The sequence below is a fragment of the Hirundo rustica genome, chromosome 1, assembly GCF_015227805.2.
Source record: "Hirundo rustica isolate bHirRus1 chromosome 1, bHirRus1.pri.v3, whole genome shotgun sequence".
Lineage (NCBI taxonomy): Eukaryota > Metazoa > Chordata > Aves > Passeriformes > Hirundinidae > Hirundo > Hirundo rustica.
The window spans coordinates 108,308,824-108,322,629 of NC_053450.1; the positions used below are offsets into that span (position 1 = coordinate 108,308,824).

At 37.8% G+C, this 13,806-nt stretch overlaps 1 protein-coding gene across 6 annotated transcripts in view; it reads left to right on the top strand.

Moving 5' to 3' along the window:
* The window catches only part of ELMO1 (engulfment and cell motility 1), a 306,304-nt gene that overhangs the window by 102,902 nt on the left and 189,596 nt on the right, over nucleotides 1–13,806 (top strand). For all 6 annotated transcript variants that reach the window (XM_040060448.2, XM_040060440.2, XM_040060465.2 and 3 more), the window contains 3 exons: nucleotides 3,701–3,800; nucleotides 9,941–10,092; nucleotides 10,689–10,767. In XM_040060448.2, coding sequence (XP_039916382.1) covers nucleotides 3,701–3,800; nucleotides 9,941–10,092; nucleotides 10,689–10,767 — 331 coding nt within the window. The remainder of the gene's footprint in view (nucleotides 1–3,700; nucleotides 3,801–9,940; nucleotides 10,093–10,688; nucleotides 10,768–13,806) is intronic.

The following is a 13,806-nucleotide window of genomic DNA, read 5'->3' on the forward strand; positions in this document are numbered from 1 at the left end:
GCTAAACTGCCATTAATTTATTTTGAAAAGTAGTCCAAGTGGCTCTAGGCATCTTTCAAAATAAGCACACAGGATAAAAAGATGGTTTAGCATGTAGAAATGATACTAGAAAGGCATGTGAGAGACAGATGTGGTAATCAGGGTCAAATGCACATTCCTGTCATTTTTATTTTCAGGAAAGAAGGAACTAGTATCAAAATGTGTGGAATGGTTTGGGCTTGGTTTTTGTGTTGGTGGTTTTTTTGGTTTGTTTGTGTTTTTTTTTTTTTTTTTTTTTTTTTAATCTTCACAGTTCCCTAAGGTAAGAATACAAAGAATTCTTAGGCATTTAAATTAGCAGGTTTGACCTGATACTTTTCTAAAGCCTAGAGATATAGAAAGCAGCTGTTGCCTTGATCTTCCGTCAGGCTGGTCAGAGAGGTTGAGGACCCACAGGCCATATTAGAGCATGGCCATCCCCTGGAATTGCAAACCTCAGCTTTCTGCTGCCTAGCAGGCTTTGCCAAGACCTGCTGTGCATGAGGAGATGCTTCATGACCAGCTCTCACAATGGGAGTTAGAAGAGGGGAGTCAGCAAAGAATAGTGAAATTGTATCAGTTGTCCCAATGTAAGGCATCCAAGAGCCAGAGCAGCATTCAGGAGGGCTTGTGGAAGCTGCTTGCCTGACACCAAAGGTTATTAAGATGTCAGTGTTAATGAGATACAAAATTGCAATTACACAGCGCATCTTTCTGATCATTTTTCCCCTCTTGCTGCATTAAAAACTACCTTCATTAGGAATTATCCTCAAACTATTAAGTAATTTAGCCAGAGCCGCAAGGGTTTGATAGTTACACAACAGTTGTGCCTTGTGCTATGGATTATTCTAAAAAGATTTTATGAAGAAAGAGGCCCCATTATTTTTTGGACTTTTTGTATTATCAAAACCCTTACAGAGACCTTGAGTTAAACAGCTCCTACCAAGTTTTTTTAAAGATTGCTAATTTTATAAACCAGCTTTGATTCCCTTGACATTTCTAGCCTCTATTCTGTCTGCTCCTCTTAATAGTTGTGTGTGTGTGTGTGTGTGTGTGTGTGTGTGTTTTGAAAAGAATTGCTTCAATTTCTATTTCTACCTATCTCCTTGTGTTTAACCACTTAACAATGAATCAACACCATTCCCCTCCCCCTGCAGATGCTTTAATCCTTATCTTGCCCTAGTTACCCTGCAGATTGCTTTCATCTTTAGCTGTGCTGGTCCTAATGCTTATCCCTTAAGCCTGGCTTTTGACTTTTGCAATGACACTTGGTGTATACGTGTCTGGGCAGGTGCATGTGTATAGCCATATATTTTAGAAGGACAGTGTGTATGTGTGGTGCTGTAAAATAATAGGGCTGAAGTATTTCTTGCAGCTTGATTAGTCCCAGTGTTGCACCTCTTCAGTCATTAATTATTTGAAGCAGTCACTGGAGTGACATCTGATGAGGTGTCTGATCATTTTAAGTTGAAAAGTGTTCTCACCTTCTGGATCCCAAATGGTTGTATCACTGTCAGATCTACTAAAACTAGGTTTATACATTCAAACCAGAATTGGCAGCTCCATTAGCCCACTTTATTCCCCAGAGCTGTGGAGGAGCATGGATTAATCAGTATTAATCAGGTAGGCTTGATCAATAGTTTTGATGAGAAGACTTAATGGATTAGTGAATCCAGGTTAGTTTAATTCCTTTGAATTCCAGCCACTGGTGCTCTGAAGATGAATATCACTGCACAAGTTTAATGTAGTTTAAGTAAGCCCTCTATAGAAGATCATTCATATACTAAATATATGTTAATTGACTAAATTTTAAAATAATAGATGAGAAAATTTATCTCTGACAGATAATGTGCTTAGTTTAATGCTGAGAGAGATTTTTCTCTACTTTTCAAACCTATATAGCCTACCTTTTTAATTAAAATAATTAATTGAAACTAATTTAGTTTTAATTAATACTGATAATAATATTTATAGTATTAGTATTCCTTGTATTTGTGGAAGTATTCTGTCATGAAGATGCATTCGGTACAGGCTTTTAGAAAAAAGCCTTTCCTAGGGTTGCTGTTTTATTTGTGGGTTCATAAATAACTAGTGCAAAAGGAGTGAATTGGGGAACATGACAGCACCAGAGCTGATTAAATTTCCTTCAGAGTCTTATTGTCATCTTAATATGAAATCTTTGGTTATTTGGAATGCTAATGATGACATTTTAAATCTGATGTAGCTCTTAAATGATTTGCAGTAATAAAGAAACCCCAAACAAACAAACCAACTACAACAACGAAAACAAATAGGCAAAAGAGCGTCCTCTGCCCCTCAAAACAAAACCCAGAATTTCTAGACCATTTGTTTGCTGAAGAAAGTATTCTCTGTGAAATTACAGATTTTTAGAGATGTTGTTTTTCTTGTTTACTTTTTGGTGTAAGTTTTTCATTTTGTCATTAGTAATCAAGACTACTGTGCATACCTGTATTTACTGAAGGGAAAGGTGTTTTGGTGTGTTTTGGGTTTTACTCGCAAAATGTTAGGAGTGAGAAGGGTATTTTTGGTGGAGGGAGTTCTGGCAAAATGTCCTTTCTTAAAAAAGTGGCTATTATAGGCTGCGTCAGATATCCCTAAATGGCAGATTAAACCAAATCCAGCCATTGGACTTGCTGCATTGAAGCTGATTTGTCTGCCTTATTCTTACATACTGCTCTAAATGTCTTCCATCTGAGTGGATGTTCACTTTTATGTGCTGGGTTCATGCAGAGTAGTAGGATGAACCACAGATAAAGGAACACCAGTTAATGACATTGATTAATATTGGCTGTAATACTGGACTTAGGTTTTCAACATACTAAGCTTTGCAGTTCCAGTCTGACAGAGGGTTTTTTTTTATTCTATCTTTTTATTAGGCATAAGCTGCAGTATTAAAATCGCTGGGACTATTCATGCTGTTTGATTGTATGGTTTTGCTTTTTAATGGCTTACTGGCAGAGTACCTTGCAGGTAGTTTGACATGCCCTGAAAGGTAATTCACTGCTCCCTTTCAGGAAAATCTGCACTGCTGTTCTTAGTGAGTAGTTACCCCATGGAAGGGCTTCACTGAAATCATTGTGGCTGCTGACTGTTTGGTGCCCTGACTACGTATAGATATGAAGCTAATCTTCAAAAGTTGTGGTTTAACATGAAAAAAAATGTGTGCCTCTAGTCACATTATCCCTGATGACTTTAAACTTGTTTTGAATTTGAGTTCATACAAAAATGTGTTGATGTAAAATGCACCAATTTGCTTGATGCAGAGGTACCAAAATGTGACGCCTGTACATGGCCTTCAATTAGGAGGATATCATGAGTGCTAAGGAAAAAGGTCACTTATTTCCTCTGTTAGGTCTAAATCTCTAAATTCATGGGAGAATTTTAATTTGGACTAACTGATTTTTTTTTTTTTTGAGCATTGCATGCAATGTTCTCCTGGGGATTACTTCTTCTCTTACAATTGCTTTCCTCGGGTTGCCTATTCTTGTTGCCCATGCTAAACTGTTTTGGAGACTACAGCCTCTCTTGCTCTTCTGCTACCTCTTAGTTCATAATTGGCTTCATTTTCCTGCCTTTCTGAAAGCTTCCTGCTGCTTTATTCCCTTGGTCCTTGCCCTGCTGCATTACTGGTAAATGTTGTCATGACTCCTGTCTCTTGCAGCTTTGGAGATATGTTGTCCTTTACACTGACTGCATTTGTTGAGCTGATGGATCATGGGATTGTATCGTGGGATACATTCTCTGTGGCTTTCATTAAAAAGGTAAATTTGTAATCAATGCTATCTGTTCTGTATCAGTTTAAATATTTGAGGTGAGTTGTGATTTGGATTTCTTTTTTTTTTTTTTTTCCTCCCATCCTTTTTTTTTTTTTTTTTTTCCCCCAGGTACATTATTTAGGTCATCGGTCAAAAAAAAAGTACATGAAAATGGGATTAAAGTGCTGTTTCAAACTGTAAATGCTTGTAGTTGCAGAGTCTGGTTCAACTTCTGTGGAAATCAGTTGGAGTGAATTGGGATCAACATAGTATTAGGCTTGTTACATGAGAAATTGCTTATTCAATTATATTGTGACCTCCCTGTACAGATAAAATACAGTTAAAGCAAAAAAAAAGTATTTTGATGTAATGTAAACTAAAATGAGTAGTGCCATATTTCTAGGAAAAAAACCCCAGCACTGAAATGTTTCGTCCGGGATACTGGAAGAAGAGAAATGAGTTCGTTTACAGTTTGAAATTAGGATATCTACTGAGTTAATCAAGCTGAACTTTGCCCCTCTGAATCTTGTGGTTGAGGTACATGGTTTTGAAACAGATGTGTCCACAATATGCAACATATCCTTCTTTAGTTACATGTCAGAGATGCACAAAAGCAGCAGAAATATGGTAGTACTCTTTAGGTACAGAGATTTAGAAGACTTCAGAAAAAGTTTTTATTACTGATTTATCACTTTTGATTTACTGGGGAAGAAAAACTCCAAAACCACATAATTCTTCTTTACAAAGAATTTTCAAACCTGATTGAATTTATCATAATTTAAACTGCATTTGTACAGGTTTAAAAGATATCAGTTACTTCACAAAAATAGTATGAGAAGCAGTAATGAAATGAATATAACCTGTAGCAAAGAAACCTTCATTTTAGCTGAGTGTGTTACAGCAAGGACCTCAAATTTAGTCATAAAATTGCTACCATCAAAGGAAAGTAGAAATTTACTTTTGTTGCCAAAAGTGAAAGAAAGATCAACTACGTAAAAAAAGCATTAGATGCTTTAGATACTAAACTTCAATTTTGGTCTTTAAAAATGCTGGATGCATTTTTATTAAGAAGAAAAAAAAAATCAGTGTAACTGATCTGAGTTTTGATCTGTTTTTTTTCAAATTTTTTTGCCAGTCTCACAGCCCAGATAGGTTGTGATGATGACTGCTTTTATCTTCTAATGGCAAAGAAAATTTTACAACTGCTTTTAACTGACAGCAGGAGACACAAAGTCAAGTCCAGAATGCCTTATTTTCTAGGGGAGCCTACTATGGAGCATACGGAGAAACTTGCTAAAGTTAGTTTAGAGCATCTACTTTGTTATTGGCTCAAAACAAATGTCTTTGTCCAACTTTATCAACACCTTTTGCCTTGTGGATTGTATTGTAACACATCAGAAATTGTTGTATTCCCCTTGTTAATGGCTCATCTCTTCTGTCAGTCAATTCTGTAGGCTTCCCTGGATTATGACCCAACTAAAAAAACAAACAAACAAACAAAAAAACCGAACCAAAAACAAAACAACCAAAAGATGCAAACAAAAGTATTTTCACAAAGTACCTATGAAAACCAAAACTGGAAAGTAAAACCGGAAGTGAAACTGTTAATCAAGAAAGAAGCTAAGGAGAATGATAGGAGAGTTAAAAGAGAAACAGGGGTCAGAGAATGAGAGAGACTGAGGAAAGATGTTCAGGAGTGTTCTGACCTGCATGTGGCTGGGAGCCAGAAAAGCAGAGCCCTCAGTGGTGAAGTGACATGGGACAAACCTAGCAGAACGCCTTTGGACCATGTCTCATCTCTGTGGCAGCAATCTACAGCTTCATCCTCACTTGCTTCTCTGCCATTGGCTTTTGACAGGCCACTTGAGGTCCTTGTTGGGCTTGCTCAAGTGACTGACAGGATGGATAAGGGACCTGATAAGTTTCTGCTGAGGGGGAGCTTGCAATCAAGTGCTTCCGCCTTTTGACGGTGTCTTTCATGTTAAATGAAAGCTAAACTTGAATGGGGTTGAATTAGTCCAAATGTTTTCTTGAGTAGTTTTTTAACTTAAAAATGTAGAAGCTGAAGGAGACCTCAGAGGGGAGGGCATGACTGCTTACTACTGAATAACTGCTTGGTGTTGGATGCAGACTCTCTCCCATCCTTTGGGTACCTAAAGACTTCTATTCCAGCTGTAGCAAGTAAGATTGACACTTTCAAGAACTTTGTTCCTTCTTTTAAGGGAGAATAGCAATGTATGGAAAAACTTCCTTATTATATGCAAAGTTATCTCAAGATCTTTTTCTTGCTTATGATGATAAATTGTTCATTTCCAGATTCCATAGCTGCCTAAAGGATTTGGATTCCAAGTTCTTAGAAGAAGTTGGAATGATTAGTTACCAAAATTGTCCTGGTTCTGGCAGGGTTAATTTTTGCAGTATCCAGGAGTGGGCATGTCTAGGACCCAGAGGTTATTGTGTACCACCTCACATAATTTTCTTGGGGAAGGGTCCTTCTGGGTCGGGGTAGTGTGGCAGTGGTTCAGGTATTCCCAGTTTCCACGTCGTAAGCATTCGCATGTGAATGGTTCACCTCTCTCATGCCCTCTGTTATTGATAGTGCTGCTGTTACTGTTCTTTTTCTTACTTCATTGCTGTTTCCAGTAGATTTTTCTTATCTCAGCCTATGATGTTTACCTTTAGTGCCTCCAATTCTCCTCAGGCCCGCCACAGGAAGTAGGGGGAGTGAAAGAGTGATGCATTGTTTGGGGTGTTTCAATGGGAGCACTAAACTGGGAAATACCATTCCTAAACCATGACAAAAATGCATGACACAAATTTGGTACTTCTATCTTTAGTTTCTACAAGAGGAGTAATAAAGTTTGTAGTATTGTTTGAGGTATTAAAAAAAAAATTTAAAAATTACTTATATAATTTCTGTTTCAGAAGTGTACGATGCAGAGCCTTAAGTCTTACAAATTGTTTACTCTACTTCTGAAATATATTGTGCAGGAAAACAGGGTGGCAGCCAGAAAATTATTTCTGTGTGTCACAACTGTCAGTTGTTTTTTCTGCAGTCAAGTGCAGGTCTAGTTCCCTACTTTAAAAATATATGCACCCTTTAAAATTTTACTATGCATTAAATCTTAACAGGCACCACAACTTGGACAGATTTTTCTGTACATTTCTGACAACAGGATAGTGCAGGCAAATAACTAATGAACATACATAATGAAAATTAGGTGTGTCTCTTTCATTGTTTTTTCCCTATATGTTCTTCTTTCTGGTGCAGCTTTTAAATAAAATTTAATAAATTTTAACAATAAAATTTATTTATTTATTTAACAGCTTTTTTAAACTTGAATTCCCGCTTGTGCCTTAAGTGATGCTGAACCAGGAGGAGAATTCAGATTTTTGTTTATTTTGCTATAAGTTTTTCATCTACTCTCAGTTTTCTTTTTAGCTCATATTTCAAAGGAGCATGGATGTGTAAATTCATGGTCTGACTCCTGATTTCCCTTGAAATTGATAGGAAGTTAAGCACCCATACCCTTCTTTTGTATGTGGCTATATATGTCCCAAGAGGACTATGCAGATTTTAAGGTTACAGGTATTTTGCCGAAGAAATAATTTTATTCTTAATGAGACACACCCATGTGACAGATTTTTGTGTGGAAGTGCAAAACAATCAAGTTGCTTCTTTCTGGAAAAAAAAAAAAAAAAAAAGAAGTAACTGCTCTTGCATTATTTAATAATCAGAATTTTTTTGATACATGAATGAAGGATTGGTTTTGGATGTTGAGAGCCCTCTTAGTGTGTGGTATTAAGCCCTCTTAATAAACAGAAAACAGCAAAATTGAACTCCTGTTGATTCTCAAGAAGGTCATAATTTTTTTTCCACATCCAGAACGAAGTGTGGGAATAGAATTTCTTTTTAATGTAGTTTTGTCCTCCCTGGAACTTGCATGACTTATTTTTCAAGGTAGACAAGCTTATTATTTCTGGCCAGACTTCATACTTCAGCAAGGTGGTTATGAATACACACAGCTTGACATGCAACTTACCCAGCAGATGTTTTGCATCTATGTTCAGTGTGATACGTCTTTTTAAACACACAAGACAGCTTTATACCTTGTGTTTGTGTTTATGATTAAAAGATGTTATGGCCCATGGTCAGGAGAATAAATGAGGCTAAGGCAGCCTTTCCTACATGGAGGTTCCAGTTATCTATAGTTACATTTCTGAAGGTGCCCGATATGAAAATGTTATATCCCAGTGAAGCATTAACTGCCACTTGAAGGAGCTGCTGCACCAAGAATAATTCATAAATGTCAGTGCTTCTGAAGAGGTGACAGAAATCTGGCGATTTGGGACAGAGCCTGGACACATTGTTTTTCTGCTGCACAGGCAATCCATGGTTGCCTGAAAACTGAGGAGTCCAGGGGGCACTTGGTTTAATGTGTGTGCAGTGCAGAGTTGCTCAGTGCATACGCTGTCCCTGTCGTGGGCCCTGTGGAGGTCTGGCAGCTCTGGCTGCAATGCATCAAAACACATCTGGATTACCATTAAGGGAGGTGGGGTAGGTAGCACAGTGCTTCTGACACGCAGATTGTTGCTCGCAACAGCACATTGCGCTTGGCATACTATTGTAAAAATTATTTGGCTCAAGACTTGCTTGGAGAAGATATACTGAGACTCCAGAATAGAAAAATGCTCATCCAGTTGCTTCTCTCCTCCTGTTTCCTATGCATTCATGGCTTGATTCTTTACAGAAAATAAAGTAAATGTATATTCTCTGAGTTGAGTTTCATTTGGTATAGGATGATCATGCCGTGGTAATGTAAACTAAGTAGCAGAGCAAACAGCGGCGCTGTAATAGATACAAAAAAGAAAAATCTGTCCCTTTTCCCTTCTAGTCTCCAACTAAAGCTGAGTGTTTTGCTCCTTCAGTACTGCTTAAAAAGTCAGAAGTGCAAAACGATAGCATTGTCCATGTGTCAGCATTTTAATGTGACTTTTACAGGCAGCTGGACAGCTTTTCCAAGTGTACGGCAGGCCTTTCTTCCTCCAAAAAGGAAATAATTCTTAGGTCTCTGCAAGCATCCAGAAATGGAAACAGTATAGCTATAGTAGTGGCTGGTAGCAGGAGTACTGAAGAGACTGTGAAATTTTCCAGAAGGAACAGGTCAAACTTGAGACAGGGCTGCTGTATTCTGTTAGCTTGGCTGTAGAGAGCAAGCAACTGTGGTCACACTACATTTCTGTCTGTGCTTTCATTTTGACTGTGCTGGTATTGGTGTATTTGAAGAAAACCCGTTCAGTTCTCGCTTCCTGCACCAGCAGAAGGCAGGTTTCTTCCCAGGAAGCTGGGTACGTGGGCTGGGCAGCAAGCGGGAGAACGCATGTTGCCACATCTTACTGCACAGCTGTGTTGACTCTGCAGATGAGTGTGCAGCTTGTCATTGCCACACTGCAAAATAGCAGAGGTCAAACATGGTTTTAATTAATGTGCCATTTGCTTGTGGCAGCTTGCAGTAAAAAGGAAGGTTATTAATTAAAAGCTGGACTCTAGACAATTATGGAACCGTTTTCCTGATCATCAACAGAGTTTTAACTGGTAACCTGGAAAGAGCTTTCAGCATTATTGGTAACAGCAAGCAGAAGAAAAAGGCATGTTTTTATAGACTATGTTTTGCCAGAAAACTGGATTATAAGTTTCTCTTTTGAAACATTTGCCTGAAACCTAGGTATTTTTTTAGAGAAAATTGGCTGCACAATTATTTTCTGGAAATTTTTTTCTAGAAAATGAGAACTAGTTTCCTTGTTTTTTTCTGAAGTTTTCTACACAAAATTACAATTATTAAATTTTTTAATACTGATTTATCGTATTTGTAATGTAATGATGAAGCATACATTTCAGTCATGTGAATGTTAACAATAATTTTTGGTGACTTTTGCCAGCTGTAGAACTTGTGCCACTGTGTTCTTTGATGGTATGGTATATGCTGTGCCTGGCTGATAGTTTTCAGGTATTCACTGGTAACTGGCATGTGGACCAGACTACTTCTTATCCTAATGCCTTTCTGAACCACGACAACAGTTTTCTTTCTTAACCTTTCCCTGTTTTCATGGCAAGATGCAAATTCTCTGAATGATTGTATTTGTAGATAGCAAGCTACGTGAACAAATTTGCCTCAGACATCTCTATCTTGCAACGGTCGTTGGCAATCCTGGAATCAATGGTGCTCAATAGCCATGACCTCTACCAGAAGGTAGCACAGGAGATCACAATTGGGCAGCTAATCCCACATCTGCAGGGGTGAGTTGTCTTTTCACTACCACTTGATATGGTGGATATTTTTTTCCCCCCAAAAATAGCACGACATTTGGGGAAAAAACAGTGGTATAAAGACTAGCAACCTCCTTTATGATTCCTGCCTCCACTGCAAGTGATTGCATAACTGGTAACAATCTTTTTGGAGTTGCCTGGTCATTAGTTTTTTGGGGGGTTTTTTGGTGTGGTTGTGGGGTTTGTTTTGTTTTGTTTTGTTTTATGGGTTTTTTGGGGTTTTTTTTGTGGGGTTGGTTTGTTTGTTTGTTTTTGGTTTTTTTGTTTTGTTTTGTTTGTCTGTTTTTCTATAAGCTGGAAGTGGGGAATGAAGAGAAGAGCACCCTATGCACCTTAAGCACCAAATGCTTAATGCCTTTAGCATACAGATGGGGTTGTTTTGCTTGCCAGACTCTGGAAAGTGTGTAGGACAAAAATTGCTCAACTTTTGCTGAGTGTATATTTGAAAAGGGAAGGGCTTTTTCTTAAATAGTAATGTTAAGTGCTTAAATGGGTGGAAGGTGCTTCCTGTAGCATAGTTATGCTTGTCTCCCACTCTCTCACGTTTACAACCTTGTTCCAAACAGGACAGACCAAGAAATCCAGACGTACACCATTGCGGTAATAAATGCCCTCTTCCTTAAAGCACCGGATGACAAGAGGCAGGTAAGTTGATGGGGGTTGTATACCTATGCATCTGTAGGAGAAAAAGTGTTTCATATTCATACCTGCAGTTGTCCCAGGCGCACTTTTCCTGCAGTTAATTCAAACTGAAACTAGTTCTGTTGCTTCATGCTGGGATATAATTAATTTTAATGGAGCTACCTCCATTTTGCACCAGTATTAGGAGGGATTAAGCATTCTTCCATGCTTTTTTAGTTCCCTGTGACCTCATATGAACCATATTGACTGTGGCTGACTGTAGTATTTATTGTACTGAACTCTTTGCCAGCACAGCTTATAAACCCAGGCTATTTTTTGGTAGAATGTTTTCCCCCTAATTTTTTTATTAAAAAGTGTGTTTCTTTTGAAAACAAAAATATCTCGCTGTGTAAGCATTTCATGACTTTTATAGTGTGCAATTTTGTTAATTTTAGTGCCAGATATCAGGAAATATCTCAAGATTGCTACTTGATGTTAAATGCGGATGGAATGTGAAGTGTTATGAAATAGCAAAGTTTTATCCATGTTTATGAAGTTACTAGCCCGTGTCAAAACAGATTTAGTCATTTATTTATTTAACATTTCTGTCACCAGGCCCAGAGGTGATAATTCTTGTGGTGATATACTGTTACTGTCCAGAACGAGTTCACTGAGAGTTGCTGATCAGTTCTGACAAGGACTTTCCTTGGATTTATTTACATTTTTAAATGCTGAAGACTATTTAAACAAACATCAAAGCCCTAATGAGGGTTTTTAAAGAGGGGTTGGTTGGGGTTTTTTGGGGTTTGTTTCTATTTCTTAAAAATATTTTAAACATTGCTAACAGGGAAAAGTATAACCATGGTTTGATTACAAAAATGACTCTTCCACCCCTCACCCCCCTCTTTTTTCCTTCTTCCTCTAATACAGTCTTGTGTAACTAAGACAAGAAGGCACCTAGTAACCAAAAATTAGAATAATAACTTTTCTTTCGATTTTGGCATAAATTTATAATAGATCCTTGCTGCTTCTTACATTTGTGGATAGTTGCTGCTTTGTTTCTGTGAAAAGTATGCCTTGTCATATTTGAAGTGGAGGAACAATGTCAGATGTAGGTAAGACTTTAGTATTAATCAGTGGGCATGTGTTCCTTGAATGACAGTAACACAGAGTATTGCTGGCAAGCAAAACCGTGTCTTGCCAGCAGTATAACCACCTAGTGAGGCTGGCAGTAAGCCAGGCAGACTTCACCTGTAGTACCTGCTGCTGTGACACAAAATCGTTAGTCATGGAGTTTATGATCATCAGGAGATAATGATGTGCTTTGGCTTTGAAGGATAATAGCTCTGACACCTGCAGAAATTTTTCCTCAGCCTTTATATGCAGTCAGAATCTTTGCTTTCTCTTTCTATCTGTCTTGTGGTTAATTAGTAAACCACACAATAGAGAAGGTAGGTGTCCATTGCCTTCAAAATAGCATTTACAGTTGGCACTTACTGAACTCTGTCTTTCCAAGACAATGAACACGCAGTCTCATGCAATTATCTGGTGATGGGCACTCAAAAGTTAATGTTTAGCACTCACTACTAATATGGTTAGAAGTGAGAAGTTGCATCAAAACTCATATGACTCTGGGAACTTTGGCACTCTCTCTCCTGCTGGCTTACAGGCATGATGTGGATGGCTGCTCTGCAATTAAGGAAGAGATGTAAATTGGCACTGCTGTCTGAATTCTTTCCCCTCTTTTTTTTTTTTTTTTTTTTTTTTCCTCTCTCTCTGTTTCTGTAATGCAAAACCCAAGAAGCCTCAAGATCTTTCTTTTTAATGAGGACTCCCTGGTTGCTTTGCTGCTTCTACCCCTGTCAAGGACCAATCATCTAGAGAAACCTAGGTTCCTAATAAAAAAAAAGAAAATATAAAAGTCTATTGGGAAAGAGCTGATAGTTAGAGCATTGAAATGATACTGTGAGTGTTTGAAACACTTCTGTCTCATCTCATTTGTCTGCATTTTTTGCAGAGACGTTGCCATGGGAAATGAGATAGCAAATTTGTTCAGATAATTCTTGTTCTCATCAGCTAGTACAATACTTATATCAGAAGATGCACCTTATTAGCTGCTAATGACTATATAGCCTTTTTGGAGGCAAAGTTGATTTTGATGCAGTAATTGGATTTTTTAATGCTTGTTGCTTCAATCAATTTTAGTCCAGTGACAAAAAAACCCCAGTATATCAATAACAACTTTTTAAATGATAGCTATAAGAAAGAAGTAACAATTTGATAATCTTCTAAAACATAAATGAAGAATTTCCTTTTTATTATTTTCTTTGCATTGAATGCAGAATTACCATCTTATATTCTGTACCTGTTATTCTTTTGGCAGTGGGTACCTAGTTTGACAAAAATCCAGCCAGTCTGTTCCAAGCAACATTGAAGTATATCATGTGCCTGGCGCTCCCCCTGCAGCTCAGCTGTGCATTTCTGTATGAGATGGAACCGTCTATATCATCCATTCCTTTTGCTCCTTTGCTGTTACATGCAGTTGAAACCTGTGCACTGGAACAGGCTTAAAACCTGAAGCTGAGTTTCTCTTGCCTTTGGTCCCTTGCTCCTTCTTTATCACTCCCATGTTCTGTTGCAGCACCCTTTACCTGGTACAAAGAAAAGAGTTCAACATCTCTGACTGCCTCCCATCTCACAATAAGAATTATTTTCTTTTTCTGAGCAAGTTCTCACCTAACACTTACTTTATTTACACTGTTTCTGCAGATGTATTTGAGTCATCCATTCTTCATATGTTTAATGTTACAGTCTGTTTTTCTGTTTTCTAGGGGATTTTTTTAATGTATAAAAGTGACTAGTATGTGTTCCGCGTTAGTCTTCAGCCCTCACAAAGTTCAGCAGGAATCACTGCATGTACAAGCATATCTCTCATACACACGCACACGTACAGATGTTTCTATACCAGTGGAAGAGCTCACAGAACTTAAAAATAGGGCATGCTCTTGTAGGTATAGTTAAGATTAGACTCTTACGCTTGGTAAGTGTAAAATATTCCCTTCT